The sequence below is a fragment of the Pseudonaja textilis genome, chromosome 1, assembly GCF_049901715.1.
Source record: "Pseudonaja textilis isolate UNSWEBS1 chromosome 1, rPseTex1.2, whole genome shotgun sequence".
NCBI lineage: Eukaryota > Metazoa > Chordata > Lepidosauria > Squamata > Elapidae > Pseudonaja > Pseudonaja textilis.
The window spans coordinates 229812102-229829472 of NC_141990.1; the positions used below are offsets into that span (position 1 = coordinate 229812102).

The 17371-nt window shown below is 39.0% G+C and overlaps 1 protein-coding gene across 1 annotated transcript in view; it reads left to right on the forward strand.

The window, feature by feature from the left end:
* Window positions 1–11869: 11869 nt before the first annotated feature.
* LOC113440371 (ras-related and estrogen-regulated growth inhibitor-like) overlaps window positions 11870–17371 on the forward strand; it is a 31617-nt gene continuing 26115 nt past the window's right edge. Inside the window, exon 1 of the mRNA XM_026706752.2 lies at window positions 11870–12110. Coding sequence (XP_026562537.1) covers window positions 12014–12110 — 97 coding nt within the window. The 5' untranslated portion in view covers window positions 11870–12013. The remainder of the gene's footprint in view (window positions 12111–17371) is intronic.

Sequence of the window (17371 nt, forward strand, 5' to 3'; positions counted from 1 at the left end):
TTGAATAAATAAATAAACAAATAAATAAACTTCCTCATAGATATATAAAGAATTATGCATATGCAAAGAGAATCATAGCTCCAGAATTCTGGAAAATATATGTGTGAATCTGTTTTAGTCCTAGAGTAACTGGGCAAAAGTAGAATTGGAGTTGCACCTTCTGCCTTTGCAAATCTCTGAAATTAGTATTGCAACGTGGCAAATACTGCTTTGACAAACATTTGAGGCTTGACACCACAATTATAAATATGCTCTATTTATATTTTTTTTCCAACATTAGTTTTGAATGCTTTGATTTATTTTTAATTTATTTTTCTAGGATATTATGGGTCCATTCTGACTGCAAAAAAAAAATACATTTTAATAATCTGGGTTCTGACAGCCTGCAAATGGCAGTCACTGAGTTGCAGGTGGGAAGTGGCTCGTGGAGTTGCAATCCTGATTAACAGCAATGAAAAAACCCTGCAACAATTTATCATCATAGCATATACTAGCTGGATCAATAATTAATGCTTTGTTATAAGACAGAAAAGATTTTTAACTTTGAGGCATGGCCCCAGAATCACCATAATAACTTTTTAAAAAGGACAGTCCATTCCTAATCTCATAATATTGTTGATAGTTGATATTAATATTCATACAGTGTTTCATATGAGCAGTGTGGTGGCCTAGTGGTGAAGATGCTCGCCTCCCACTTGGAAGGTTGAGGGTTCAATCCTATGGTGGTAGCAGATGTTTCTCTCAGCAAAGAAAGAATATTTGCTGCAAATCCCGCATGGTGTCAGGAACGGCATCCAGCCAGTAAACGCTCAGCTCCATCCAATCACCCCAAATCTATCCCAAATTAAGAGTTTCCTGGGTTGTATAAAGATATTTTTGTGCAGTGTTCATACATAATATTTCATTCATTTTAACTATACTAAGAAAAATAATCACATAAATCAATATCCTTACAAGTAGAAGGCTCAGACTACTTTAACGCTTTGCAAACTTCCTAGGGAACATTATGTTTAAATCACCAAGACTGATTTATCTGTGAATTTCTTGTAATATTTAGTTCACAAATAGGTACAAAAGGAGGAGGGCTTCCTGAGCTACCATGAGTCAGGCTTTTAATGCCCGTCCTCTTTATCTACCAGCTTATTTTTCTCCATGACCCATCTTTATTACACTTCCATAAACTTACTAAATTGTATTATCAAAGAGATAAATTACGCATGAGATAAAACAGCATCAAGATGACTATATTCACATGGCACCCCAAATGAACTTCTCATTAGGTCCACATCATTTGAACATGGACTGTAGACCAAATAATGGTTACCATGGAATAATTCAGTTGTAGTTGGAATCAAGGTTTATAAAGGTAAGTAAGTAAAAGATTCCTCAGATTGATCTTGTTTGCATTTATCTTTTATCTGGAAATTAATTTAAAAGGGAAGGTCAATCAGAAAGTTAATCTTGCTTTCTAGACACAAAGATAAGCAACTGTAGAGTGGAACTGTTTGACCCATACATCTCTGCTGCTTCTTGTGTTTTTCTCTGCTAGTGTGTATTTGGGAAACAAATAAGATATAATTTAACCACAGGACACAATCATGACTTCTTGTAACTTATCTTTACCTATGGTCCTTTGTAAAAATTCAGTTGCTCCAGGATTTTTCTGTGTTGTTTGCAATTTAACAGAAAAAACTGAGCAGGAAATATTGAGTAGCACAAAGGTTATTGCAATAATATCTTAAAAGTGGAGGGTTATTAAACCCCCAAGTCAGTCAAAATTTCGTATGTTGTCTGGGTTACATTCAGTGGCTGAGTCCTTTCATCACAATTAATTCATAGTTTCTCCTGCATAGGTGTCCATAAGAAGCCACAATGAGAGAAATGATACAATTCACACCATTCCTTCAATGATATGATACAAGGGCATCCCTTTCCCTCTTCTCTATAGATGCCATTGTATCGTGTGAACGCAGCTGATTTTTTATCAAGGTTTCTAAGCATACACCGTGTCTGTTTCATTGTTCTGTTATTTGGAAATGCACTTGTTCCTACTTTATAATATTATTTGGGTTTGTATTAGAGCAGGGGTGTTAAACTCAAAACCTGTGGTCTGGATTTGGCCCACGGGGTGCTTAGTCTGGCCCATGGAGATGACTTGGAAACAGTGAAGGGCCAGCCCACGCAGCCCTCCTGAGCTGTATTTTCACTGGCAGAGGGTTGTAGGGGGTCATTGCAGCCGAAAATAGGTCAGGAGCCCATTTTTGCTGGCAGAGCGCTTGGGCCGCCACAGGGACCCTGACATGAGTGATGTTGAGCTGGCCATGCCCACTCCAGTCCCCCAAGATCAACTGATACACCCCTTAATGAAATCGAGTTTGACACTCCTGTATTAATTAGAGGATGCAGAAAGATGATACTAGAGAGAGATCTGCAAATCACCTTCTATACTATTTACACCATTCAGCATCTGAATTTCAAGTTATGTGTTGAAAGGAGCAATGAAAAGGAAATCTGGCATACTGCAAGACTGATGAAAATGCACAGGTTCCCTTTGGATTTTTCTAAGAATTTGCCAAAGAGAGACATCAATATTTGACTCAGTTGGATCAGGATGAATAGAATTTTCCTTTTGTTATTTAACTACTGCTCAAAGTTGAATATACATTTTAAAACAAACTATGGTTTCCATTCAATTTTTATTGAATGTTCTTTTGTATTAGATTCTTTTGCTTTTGCTACCAAAACTCTGCAAGCAATGAATACAAGCAAGGGTTAATTAAAAGTTATTCTGCCACAGAGGCTTTTGCGAAAAAATATCTGGTTGCTCAGGAGCTTAAGATAATCATAGCTCAAATTAAGGAGAACTGCTTTCTGAGAATAATTATAAGATTTATGGGCAACTTACAGGCCACAATAATGGATAATAGCATTAATAAGGTATTTAATTATCCATTCTTTCTGTGTATCATTAAATTATGTAGTGACATCTTGTCTCTAGAACTTCTCTTTCCTTAAAAACGGCAGCCATCAAATCTTCCATCCTGGAATAGGAAGGGACATCAACTAGGTTTTGGAGTGGCTTATTGTCAGGTAAGTGGCCCTAAGCTCCTAGCTCAAAAGCAAAAGCACTTATACCGCTCCACTCCATAGTGCTTGACAGCACTCTGAGAGGTTTACAGTGTTGGCCTATTGCTCCTAACAATCTCAGTCCACATTTCACCAACCTCGAAAGGATGAAAGGCCAAGTCAACCTTGAGCCAGTGAGGATTGAACTGGCGGTGGGCAGAATTATACTGCAGTACTGCATTCTAACCACTGCGGCGCCACAGCCCTTAAAGTTCAAAAGCCGTTTTTCTTTTTATTTGCTGTTGCTGAGATTAAGAGTGCTGTAACACCACAACTGTGGAGGGCAGCAGACTGGAGGGGTTAGGTTGGGTGCCTCATCAGTATGATAACACGGTTTTAACAATTGTAGAGATGCCTGTTGCCAGTTGTTTTGGTTCCCTGGTTTCAGAATACATTTTCCAACTTCAGGATTTTAATGTTTTGGAACAGATGTCCTTTTTGTTTACTTTCCTGTATGCTACAAAACATTTCTGTTTCTTATGTTAATTGATATTCAATTTACTAAATAAAATAAAAATGTGACCATGCGCAGGGTTACCAAAACAGTTCCCAATTATGGAACCAGCACAACATTACCCAGGATGTTCTTGCCAAATATTTTTCCCATTCATCTTTCTATTAGATTCTATACCCACTTTACACCATAACAATTTTTCCTATAATTGTTCTGAACCAGCCTTTCAGCCAGATAACATATCAAAAATCTAAAACTAATTAGGATAAACCAAAATATTATTGCTAAAAAAAAGCTTGTGTATAAATCTATCCTGGACCTGGAGCTTTTTATATCTGAATGTTTTGCAAATGGTCTACTAATACACTACAGTTTCTCTTCTAAACCACTATGTGGTCTTTTTCTTCTAAGGTAATAAGTCATGCAGTATACTAACTAGGTATTTCTCAGTACTCATCCTATTTTTCAATGTTTCCTTAATATTTCAAATGAGCAGATGACCAATTCTGTGCACAAAGCTGGTGCTCTCTAACGAAGGTATTCCAACAGTATGTTGAAAAATCAATTTCAAACCCAGACTGCTAGTTGTACTCCCAACTATCCATTCATAGTCAAGAAACAAGCTTGCTACTTCAAACACTCATCAAAGGGAGCTTTGTGTGCACTATTGTGATCTGGTCTTGAGGTTACAGAGTAAATGACGATCAATAAATCTGGATGTCAGCAGTTCTGAATATTTTTCTGTTCAAAAATAGAGAACTAAAATGGCATTATTGACTGTGTGCAAGTTTCATGTAACATGTTACACACTCACCCAAGTCAATAAATTGTGCTCTACTGGGATAAACAGCTACTTCATTTATTCCCAGTGGTAAAAGGGCAAGATGTTCCATCAGCCGAGAAACATATAAACTCCAAGTGAATTGAAAATGATTAAATTGTTTGGGTAATCCTTACTTATAATAATGATTTAAAATATAACCCAGGGGTTAGAACGGCAGGGAACTGGCAGTATTTAAGGGAAAAATACTTAACATTAAAAGTTTTTTTAAAAAACAACAACATAAAAATACCTTAATCACCTCCAGTAACCCTACAGCTAAACTGGGTGTGGAATTCTGGCTCTTGTTTTCCAAGCATTGAAAAAGGAACACAATACATTACTGTATGCATAAATTGTAATATGTAGGGTTAATACATTCATGGGACAAACAAGGTTCCTTCCCCCAGAAAGTTGGGTTCTGCTCAGGGACATCAAACTGTTGCAAATGGAGAAAAGATGGACTCAGAAGTAAATGCATGTTTAGTAATACTTGACATTGTAAGAAGTTATCACCCACCCCGCTCCTAGAAAAATGAAATATCATAGGAAATATTAAAAAGGCAGAATATTTCCCCTAAAAAGAGTAGAAACTCAGAAGCAGAAACTCAGCTCCCCGACCATTGGTAATGGCCATTACTCTGGCCTAGGCCAGTCTATTTTACATAACAAAGATCTCCAGGTAGAGCTATAGGAATTGCCTAAAGCCCTTTCATTACATCGTCATCCAGCAAGCCTCAACCAAGCCTGGGATTCAGGACAGCCTACAGAATTGCCCCTGCATGGCCCCATGGGAGTCTGACAACCAATCAGAACACAAGCTCAAATTCAAATCCCAACAGAGGGTATGAAACCAAGGCAAACTCAGCATATCAGCCCTTCTTTTCCTTCATCTTGAAGCATGTGATAGTTCTTTTCACTTTGGAGCTCCAAGCCATGTGATCTTGTCCACCATTAAACCATCTTTCCACAGCCTCCATGTTTCCAGTGTCTTTTCCCCCACTTGGAACTGAGCCCATTAGGATATTTCTTCCAACAACATAAAATTTCATAAACAACAAAATGGTAGAACAGTGGACAGAGTTAAAATATTACTTTATGTCCAAGCATCCAGGACATATTGTGGCTTGTTTCAACATATTTATTACACACTGAATGCAGCAATTATGACGTGTAAATCATGTGCTATGGTTTAATATGTGTAAACCCAAATAATTATAGTTTGTTTAACAAATTGAATTCTGCAATATATGTTAAACATGGTATTATTAGTTCAGCTGAGTTTTCATTATCAAATATTATAGTACTAATTTGTATTTGTTTTTTGAAGTTTAAAACTTGATTTAAGGAGGGGCAGAAAACCAGGATAAACCAATGATGCAATTAAAAAGGTGTGTTAGAAATGCCACCTGTAAGAATATATTGCCATGCCAGCTGTTTATCAAATGGCTTGACAAAACAGAAAAGGCTCATCTAGCAGTAAAACAAGACTGAACATTGATGGAACGGCAAGTTTTGTTTTAGCTTGACTTAAAGCATCACAAGAAAGCCCTTAGCAAAAGTTACGTGATAAACAGCATATTGGAGATGTAGAACAAGAATAAATTAAATCACCCAAAATAAGCAGCAACCGCAATCATATACGGTCTTGATGTTCAAATTACTCAAGAGGGTTAGATTCTGTTCAGTCATCCGGGGGGGAGGGCAGTGGGAGGGAAAGAGAGGGTGAACAGTTAACACAATGTACTTAGATGGAGAGATCTTGCAGCTCTCTTTTCCAAATGGGAATGAACTTGCTGAGCTTTCTAAAAGTGTGTCTAACCAACTGCCTATTTGCCCAAGGAAGACGTCTAGCACCCCCCTCACTGCATTTTGATAGAATTGCTGATGTTTCCCAAGAAAAGACGGCTCTTGCATCCCTGCATATCAGGAACTCAGGTGATACTTTCATGCATTTTGCTGCAAAGTAACATTCTCAACAATCTGCCAACAGAAGTTCATTGGCAGGACTGGAAACATAAAGCAGACAGGCAATCTCATTTGGGTTCCCAGGATATGTTAGTTGTTTTTTTATTTATTTAAGCAAGTATAGTGTGGTAATGGCATAATCCAGAAGTGAGCAATTTTAATGTTCAGGGTCTATAATATTTATCGGGGAGATAATAGATTTATGACTGATGACCCTTCCAACTTTACTACATTTATAAATCGGACAAGCATTTTCTGAAGACTTTTTTCGCCAGGTTGAGAAGGGACATGCCCCTTTAAAAAAAACAATATTAGGAATGATTTAGAATACACCATATTTTTTTCTGTGTGTTATACTTTAAAATGGTTGGAAAAAAAGCTACCACTGATTTTCAGTCATTGTGCCTGGAAATCTGGAGGCATAATTAGAAGGCTATGGAAGTCAACTGTCATATGTTACGCATGATTCACCTAGGTATGATTAATGTTTTGAATGGGACTAAGGCACAAATAAATCTGATTCCAATCTCGGGTGACTGGTCCATTTGTATGTGTGAATGTGGCACATTCACTGTAAGCAGAATGGAAGGTCAAGGGCACTGCATATGGGTTTTGAGATCTGTCTTTCAGCCTGTTATAAGGATAGGCATAAAATGTGTGCTTGCTGTTGATTAAACCCTCTATAGAACATCTGCAGAAAGTGGCAGGCTACATGCATGAAAGAACAGGGGAATAGTTGTTAAAACAAGTTTGATCTCACCACTAAGCACTAATGTGTAAACTGTCTATGTTATATGGGTACAGCTAGGCTCTACAGAAGAAATACCATATTGCAAGAAAAGAAGGAAAGGAAAATGCCTCAGAGGTAGAATTATGAAACTCTTGCTTCGTTTATAAGAGTCATGAAGTTATGGTGCTTAGCCCAGCATGTTTATTCTACTATTTTTGATAGTGTCCTTTGTAGCTGCTTGCAAAAAATCATATTCAGCTCTAACTGCCAGGATGGTAGGAGGGTACCTGAAATGTTTGCTAATTCTGAGGTTTCCTGATCAGGAGGAATATATTATTGAATAGGGCAATAATAACAATATTAATAATATCAACATTGTTAACTGGTAATGGGAGCCTTGGGTGCCATTCCAAAACAACTGGAGCACCACTTGAACACCATGGGCATTGACAAATTCACCATCAATCAATTGCAAAAGGCAGCTTTACTCAGAACAGCTTACATCCTGTGATGCTATATCTAACACCACATAACATCAACTTCTGCCTATCTCAAGTCTTTGGGAAGGACTTGAAAGGTAGATAAAAATGCCAAATCCAGTCTGAACATCTAGCTGACTGTATGACGAACCATAGTACTAGCTATGGGGTTGCATCCACAGTGCAGATCATCAGAAAAAATAAGTATTAAGAAACCTGGCTTGGCATTCATAAGCTAGTGATATAAAAGGAAGTTGATCCTTACAGTAATTTTCCACCAAGATGGATGAAATTGTCAGTAATTGTTTTTTTTCTTTTTAAAAACAGCCAAATTTCAATCTATTTTGATGGAACTTCATAAACTGTAATCCCAAATCATGTAAATATTTTGATGACCCAACAATAGTGATCTCTGAGTAAGCGAAAATAGATTTCACCATTAGGAATAATTCAATCTAATTTTAGTTTATCATGCTGTTATCTTTTCACACAGATTTTGGATAAGATGGCATCTGTTATTTTTCTCTTTAGAAACTAATTTCTGATTTTGCTGATTGGGCTCTTGGGAGAGCTGTAACAAATTGCCAGAAAAAGGAAATATATATATATATATTAATGCTGCATTACCAATACATGATTAGTACATAAATTAGGATTATTAGAACAGATTGGCATTCCCCCCAACTAGTTTAGGAATGGCAGAAAAAATGCAATTAAAAATGAACATATGCTTTCTGTCTTCCTCCTGAAACAGAATCAAAAGATGTTAGAGAATTCTGGCCTTGATATGAACAAGAGCTGAGTTTTCAGTTTGTGAACTTAGAATATTTGCTATAATACAATGTTTGTCTCTTGATCATTCCTTCATCATAGAATACTCCCAGCTCATATAATCTGTCCCAAAGTCTCTACAAAACCGAGCTTTATATTTAGGTCTCTAGATATTTTAGCTGGATGACAGGACTGGATGACAAGCAGAAAAGCTGGACCCAAATTTATCCAGGGACTTTTTTGTTTAGCAGTAAATCCTGCTTTTTATCAGGGGGAGAAGCCCCATTAGTTTTGTGGAATAAAAGCTTCTTCTTGTTGTAGATTATGAAAGCAGCAAGGCCTTTTTATAACCAGTTTCTTTTAAGAGTCTTGCAGGCAAAAGGAAAAAGTGCAACTGATCAAAAGACAGCTATTCTGCACAGAGAGAAATAATAGGAAAATTTGTCACCGCAGATTTGCCCAAGCAAAAATCCACGAATAAACAGAGCAGTTGTCTGATAAAAGCTGGAATAACAGAAATCAGAGTTGGCAACAGTACAAAAACATTTTTTCCATAGCTTTTTTCTGGAGCTTTTGTTAACTTCCCATTAGCTTATACTATTTTTCTGGTAGTTCTCCCATCATATACTAAACTGGTCCAATCTAGTTAGCTTTTTCAAAATCATGCAAGATCAGCTAGGTTAAGTCACCATCTGTAAGTTTTATAATTAAAGAACATCAATAGTTTGATGAGATACTAGGAAAGTTTAATTACTTTTCATTAGCCTAGCTCAGGAATGTACACCTTGTATCAATTTGTGAGTCAAACCAAGATGTGTGCAGCATGCTGAAACTGCACTCCCAAAACAGTGGAGGGATCATCCATTGGGGGGGCGGGATGTTCAAAAGGTATCAAAAGAATGCTTTAAGACCTGACAAATTTAAGGCATGTATTTTGTTTCTTAATCCCATTTCTACCCCAACCCCAAAAAAGGAGAAAGAGAAGAAGATTGAAAATTTCAATCTTTTTAAAAAAAGATCTATATGCACTACATAAAGATGTTGGTTGGCTACATTTAGCCCTGTTATCACTGGCTTAGTGATTGCCAATAGTAGAGTTTTTAAGCTTGTCCTGAAATTAACTGGTTATTTGGTTATTTGCTAGCATAATCTTTCGAATTAGCAATTATCACATTATAGTCCTTCTAAAGGTGTTTGAAAGAAACTTGGGTCTTTCATAACTTGAGGCAAGGAGAACACGCCAAATAGGCCCTATTAGTTCCTTTACAATTGTCTATTCAGTCTTCAGTTGGAGAATGTTTGTGGTCCCACTGAATAATATGGAGTTTCTTGATGGGCCAGTTCTTTAAACACCCTTGGGAAATAGCCTGGCATTTCCTCTCACAGTTTACATTTTCCATTGCACAGCAATTTACTCAACATTCAGTGAATTTCCATCTTTTAGAGCATCTGGGTCCCATGCAAAGGAAGGAAGGATTTCTTGTATAGTTGGAAGCAATAACCAGCACTATTGGAATGATAAATTGATGATAAATTCATCATTCAGCAAGAAGCAGAATTGTTTTGTTCCAGATGACTTTACTTAGTTTGGATATCTTTAAAGCTATATGATATTTTACTGAAATGAATATTTTATATTACAGTAAAGGCAATTAAAATATTCTGCTGAAGCACACAACCAGATAAAGTTGCCTATTTTTTTTCTAGCTTTGGTCAATGATAGATAGAAATTTGACCTTTAAAGGATCTCATTCACTCCTGCATTTATGTGCCAGATGTTGCCACCCAGCTGTTAAAGACATAGAAAAAGATAATTTCTCAGATTTTATCTGCCTAAGCTCTCCATGTTGTACATCAAGTGTTCGTTCACCTATAAATATGCAACTATGTGTATGTCACAATGGGCAAATTCCTAGTAACTGTTGGCTCATCTTGAAATTAGCTAAGTAGGGTTGGACATGATTAGTACTTGAATAAGTGATAACCAGACAATTCCAAGGTTGGATGCTGGACTGGGAAATTGTAAAAATCCCAGAAAAAAAAGAAAACTACTATTACATAGAAAATCATACTAATATCATCACCAAATGTTAAGCATGAGTTCTTGCAACAGTACATGTATACAAATATTTATAAGTCAAAGGCTCCGATGTTCAACTACCACATATGTGTAAAAAATGGGAAGGCTAAGCAAGGACGGAAACACTGGTGCAAAATGGACAGAGACTGGCAAATCACTTGGCAGTTTATCTCAAAAACAGCAAATCAGTGCAGGTGAAGAGAAGTCTGGGAAGAAGCTTTTCAAGGTATTCAAAGAGACGCCACCTTATAATGAACTAACTATAAAGGAGGTTGGAAATTCCTATCACACTTTTCAAGACTGTCCCCCAGCAATTTTACTGAAAACCGTGTTGGCTTGTTCCCTTTGATTTTTGCCTAGCTGCCTGGGCAAATATTAACAATATTAACAATAGGAAGGCTCATAGCCTAATATGCTTGCCTTTCAGATGCCCCAAGGTTGTTGCCTTCGAACATTCTTGTAACCATTTAGTCTTCTGGAGATGATGTATGTCATTAATTGCAGTTATTAGTAACCACCACAAAAACAACCAACTGTGGGAGATCTGGCAAGCAGGTATCACGGAAACCATAAATGATGAGGTACCGTCCTATACACCCCAACCAAATGTGGTTTATTCAATCAATCCATGGCTAAGCCAACTGTAAGAGCACGGTACGGTACGTACTCCCAATCCTTCATTCAAACTGGATAATAGGAGAGACAGGATGAAGTAAGGCATCTCCCCTGCCCTCCAGAGAAGTGCAATTATAAGCTCTGTAGTCATGGCTGCAGTCCCTGTTGTCTCAGACCCTGGAGGACTTTAGGGCAAAGAGCGTGCGTTTCGACCAGTTCTTGGATGCGCTCGAACCGAGCTGCCTCAAAAGTGCAACTGGACGGGGGAGGGGGTATTTTTTGCCTCGAGGAAGACGTTTCGCTTCTCGTCCAAGAAGCTTCATTGGTCTGAACCGATGAAGCTTCTTGGATGAAAAGCGAAGCGTCTTCCCCAAAGCTGGGTGGGGGGAAGCACTCCAGTAGCCTTTTGAAAAAACACCGTTGAGACAATTATATCCTGGATGACTGAAAATCTCCACAGACGCTCTGGAACCGACCGGGAGCGCCTCAGAGCAACGCGGGACAGCGGCACCAACGCCCCCTCCCCCACCACTTTATGCGGAGGTCACGCGCCACCGCAAATTAATGCCTAGAGCCTCCCCCCCCCCCACCCCCATCCCCGAAGCGGCGACTGAGGGCGCAGCCGGTGCCAGCTTGCCGTCGCGACTGAGTTTAAAACTTAGCCGAGGCTCGCTCGACAGCCCAGGGTTCCCCCTTTTCTGTGCGCCGCAGCTTCTCTCGCGGGCAAGGGGCGGGGTCGGCGGCCCCAGAACTGGGTTACGCGATCCCAGGAGGAGCCGACGGCGCTGCCCAGCCCCTCCTGGGCGGAGCTCCAAGCACCCCCGCCCGCCGCCCCCCTACACACACAGCCGTCGACGCCCGGCTGCTGAGCGGCGTGAACTGGAGCCCGGACACTGCATGGGATTCCCGGTGGCAGCGAGCAACGGCATCGCCTCAAGCGCCCTGCGCGCCGTCGAGCGCCGGCCTCGCCATGAGTTTCCCGCGGCCGCTGCGCAGAGCCGTCAGCTTGACCCCCGCGCGGACTCTCAGGCTGGTGGTGCTGGGACAGGGCGCCGTGGGCAAAACAGGTACCTTGTCTTCGGGGGCGGGAAAGTCTTGAGCCGGCGTGCTTTTTCCCCTATTCAAATCCCGACGCTTCCTTCCCAAAAGTCAGGCAACCCGTCTCTGCCCCGCTCCCCCCTCAGGTCGGCCCGGGGCTTCTGTTACTGAAGTCCTGCAGTTCTGTCTCCCCTCCCCACCCCGGGAGAAATCGCAGTCTCGTGTCCTGTCAAAAGCGGAGCTGCTCCGTCGTGGCATATTTTACCTTACCTGCGGGAAGCGACTTCCCATCGCCAATTCATTCGGAGATTTTTCAAATCGAAAACTTCATACTTGCGTGATCGTCCGAGGATCAGTTAATATTGCAGGTGGGTGGTGCGGTTTGGAGGTTAGAAAAGGAGAGGAAGCGCTGAACTCCTCTGGCTGCCCGTGGGAGAAGGAGGGGGACGCGGAATATGTGGACCCTTCGTACTTGATCCAACTCAGAAACTCATATAGTGCTGCAACATCATTGCTGTGAAGTTGTACAAAATGAACACTCAGATCTCCAAGTATAGTGCTGGAGCTGCCTTCCAGAAAAAAATACATCTGTTTTTCAGTTAGATAGGGGAGTGTTACCTCTATTTATCCTGTTCTTTCTTTATTGTTTTATTCAATTTCTCAGAATCCACAAGCCTTCAATAATTCAGTGCTTGACAAGTATAGAAACTCTTTAATTCAAGATCCGTGTTGAAATTTGGGAAGAGTCTGCTAATGCCTTTTGAAATTAACAGACTTATTTAAGACCTGAGCTTTTATGCAATTTTATGTCTATATCTGTTTTGAATTATTCTGAAAATACCCTTCACTTTTTGTTGGGAAAGTAAGATGTTCCCAAAGGAATCAGACCAGGGATTGCTTTCTCTAGCACTCTGGATCAGAAACTCAGTCAAAGTTACCTGAACAAAACACAGGTAACAAAACACAGATTTTGTCCACAAGTGATTTATGGGTTGCCTGAGTAGCTGTGGCTTTGTCAATCCTGTTTTATTTGCTTTTATTAATGGGGCTTAAATCCTGCTGCCCCATGAATCTTAGTTTTACACGTGTGTCAAGAATTTCAACCCAGATCTCTCAGGCTGAAATCAAAGAGTGTCAGCTTCTCGTGCTAGTTCTTGTTTTACATTCATCATATTGAGGCTTCTATTCCCAATTTTCTTTGTAACTGTGGAAGGAATTAAAAGTTGGACCTGTTGCAGAGTTGCATTCTCCACTGATATAGTTTGCCACCAAACTTCTTCCCCAAGGTATTTAAATCATGCTTGTTGTTGATCTGTATCTGCAAAGGAAGGAAAAAGACTGTTCTTTTTAGACTTATTTGGGGACAGGTTTAAATATGGGAAGTCTATATGTGGCTCCAGTCTTGTCCATAGTATGTCTTTGCATCTAACCAACTTTTCATCCAAAATATACCCCAACAGCCTTTGAAAATGGAAAGAAAGTGAAAGGATTGTATAAAAGGGAATAGAACAGGCTAACAAAAATCAAGGAGATAAAAATCAGGAATGTATGATTTTTTTTTTTTTGACTGAAGGTAATTTTCTTTTAATAGTGGGCTCAAGGCGAAATGCAGATAAATGTTGCAAGGATCACTTTCTTTCAAGTTGCTGTCAACATGCAAATTAAAATTTGAAGTGCAGTTATCCTAATCCTAGCCTTCCGTCATTTATTAATTTATTTATCTAGTAAATTCATAGGCTACCCATCTCATATACGTGACTTTGCGCAGCCCACAATTAAATAAAATAATGTTTTAAAAATCAACTGCATTTTGTTAACACGAGCAAGGCAAATATACAAAGAATCTCAAGGTATAGTACTGGAGTTGCATTCCAGAAAAAAAGAAAACCACCTCGGGCGCTATCACTGACATTTGCTATTTGTACCAGGTGAAGCAAGTTTCTTTTCTTCCTAGACACGCAAGCCCTTTCACAGCATAGAATTTATCAAAAATTTTAATCCTATCTATCTACACCCACATATTTTTCTTTGGTGAACTTCTCTTCATCTAGAAATCTACAGAGATTTAATACACTTTTGTTGCATTTTCTGCTAAACGGCAAAAGAAATTAAGCACATTTCTATGAAACTCAGTGAAAGTTCCATTCAGATTGTCTTAGTAAAGTGATCCTTTGATGGAATCTGTTTCCTGAGGTATACATGCATTCCTGCCCTAAGCTTCTGAAACATAGACACAATGCCCCACTCTCTTCCTTACTCTTGCACTGATTCTTGATACTTCTCAGTTGATCCAAATTTTAAAGCAAAGGCACCTGAAAACTTAGTTTGGGGTGGGGGTGGGGGGGGTAGGATTAAATTATGCAGTACTGCTCTACTGTAACCACCACCTGGTTAATCACACTTTCATTCATATTTTACACTAGCTATTATTTCAGAATAAAGTAAATAGACTTTTCAGTCAACTCTGTTTCTAAATTATTTCATCTTTGGTGAGCATCAATGGCTCTTGACCCTTTTATTTCTCAAGTCTCACCAATAATACTGTCAAGAATTCTACCAGGATAGAAATGAAAAGCTTACCCTTTCCCAAGAAATGTATGTTTACGCTAACTAACATTATGTTATTATATTTATGAATTGCAATTTGTAAATGCAGCGATAATTTAATAATCCTATTACTGTAACTAAAACTTGAAATAATAAATGACTTCATCACTAAGAAAGATGTGAGATTAATCCATAGGGAAAAGTTTATGATTCTATTTCACCAACAGGCCTCTCATTTAAAAGAGAATCAAAGATCTGTTTACAACGGAGTTGCATATTGCAAAGAACTGTATCTCAGTCTAATGATAATCTCCATATAATCCAAATAGGATAGCTACCCAACTCTGGACAACGTCTCATAGATGGCACCACTTCTTTCTCTGATCACCAGCCATTCCCAATCCCTAACCTCTTTCTAGTATCAGCTAAGAAAAGGGGGAGCATCAAAGGGTGTGACACACGTAAAAAAAGAGAGCTCCGATATTGTTGCTGTCTTGCCTTTCATAGCCTCAATCGATGGACGCCTGTCAATAACAAGGGTCGTTTCCTGCAAGTATATTGGGAAGTGCCATTCGGGTTCCTCCTGATCGGTACTGCTTCAGAATTCTTGGTTTGGAGATTGTTTGCTTTTTCTTTGCTCTTTTCTCTCCCCTGAGCAGAGATTTGGAGGAGAGAATGGCATCGTACCTAGGGCAATTCTAAGCACTGCCAGTGGTGGTACGCATAGTGCTGCATTGGTGTATATGATGTTTTATTTGAAAAAGAAAGATCCTATTTTGGATCTTTTTTCTAATCCCTATAGAATTCTGAAGGAGAAAAAAAATCTCAATTTTTTAAAAAAATCAATTCATCTACCATATGGATGTCCGTAGTTTCTACCCTGGTAGAATCTTTATACTGCTGCCTTCAAGCTAGCTTTTATTTCTTGTAATTGAGGAACCCAATGTGGCTATTATGTCAAACAATTTTTAAGGTTACTGTAATTTCTGCTTGGAATATACCCTCCATCTTCACTCAGCTGTTCTCATCTATCAAAAGAAATAATGTGCTATTGCCACAGTACCATTATGGGTTCCTATTTCCTAGAGCAGGGGTAGGGAAACTTGGCTCTTTTATCACTTATGGACTTCAACTCCCAGAATTCCTGAGTGAGCCATAAAAGGTTCCCCATCCCTGACCTACTGGTTTTTCAGTTGTGGGGGAAATCAATTTTTGACTTGAATGTAGGACTACATTTGTATATTAAACAGTCCCATTCAAGTCAAAGGCCGGGGATGGGGAACCTTTTATGGCTCACTCAGGAATTCTGGGAGTTGAAATCCACAAGGGCCAAATTTCCCTACTCCTGTCCTAGAGTGATGGGAGGTGAATTTGTCATGTTTAATTCTTTTTAATGAAAAAGTATTAGAAATTTCAACTTTTATTGATCATTTATTTAGTAACAAAATGTATAGGGCTGCCCAACTCATGGTGACCCTGGAAGTAAAACCCCATATACAAAACCCAATATACATACTGACTGTAACAGTCAAATTATTTCATTTTTACATAGCTACAAGTTATATGGAACACACTTATAAAAACAAGGAGTAGACATCTTACTTTCCATCCCATTATACCTCAAGGTTTAGATAAGTCCAGCTGTCAGCTGCTTCCCTCTACTTTTTATTTTCTTTTTTCAAGTATACACATATATAGTTTGTTTTCAAATTGGTTGGAATAAGCCACGTTTGTTAGGTTTATACCACATAGTAAGCCAGATTTAAGCAACATTTTCTAAAACAAGTGATATTTGACTGGGCTCAAATAACATATTAAGCTACAAGCTATGGTTTATTAGTGTAGTTGAATTTGATAATATTTCACATCTGCATTTCAGTAAACCTCTAAGTCAGTGTAGGAAACAATATTCCATTCCAAAGCATTTGCACTCTTTTTTTGTGGTTATTGGCATCAAAGTGATCACATTTCAGGAAGCAAATCATTTTTAAGAATAGCTCTAGGATTCCATTTTATTTGGGAGCTCAAGTAACTATATTTCATTACTACAGAAGAACAGGTATCTTCAACAATGCAACAGAAAACCTGATTTGGCAGGAATGGTCCTCATACCTGAGTGGGAACATATTCCCATATCCTCCTGTCCTCCTGTAACTCAGCCTAAGCACGTACTTTTGAAAAGAAAATTACATATATCACCTCAGCTCCTTTTTCTCTCCAATGTTTTTCTTTCCTTGTCTCAGATTTTAACTTGAGAGTTTCTTGGGGGAAGGTTTTAAGTTGCAAACTACTGAGGATTGGGATCTCTTTTCTTGTACTCTGCAAAATGCCAGGCAGGCTGAGTTACTCATATACATACAAGACCTAGAATAATGATTCTGGTTTTGACTGAATTGTGACCAAGCCCAAGAGAGAGGCGATCGCTGGTAATCAAATGATGTCAATCTCAATGCTGTACCTGTAGGCTTGTTAACCAAGGCAAAATAAAGTCTCGCGCATGCATTTTTAAAACCCCTGTACTGAAAGCAACTTTTGCAGTTCCAGCCCACATATTCCGCCCCCATCACAACACTGAGGGCTTGCAATTTGCCAGATTTGCCACTGAGGAAATGTGAGTAACAAGAAAAGATACCCAATTAAGCAGGCTTGTTCTGTATTCCACTGGTGGCTGTCAGAAGCATTCTGGTTGCTGCTTAGATCTGGGGAGGAGGTGAAATACAATAACAAAAGTATTGTGAAAGGA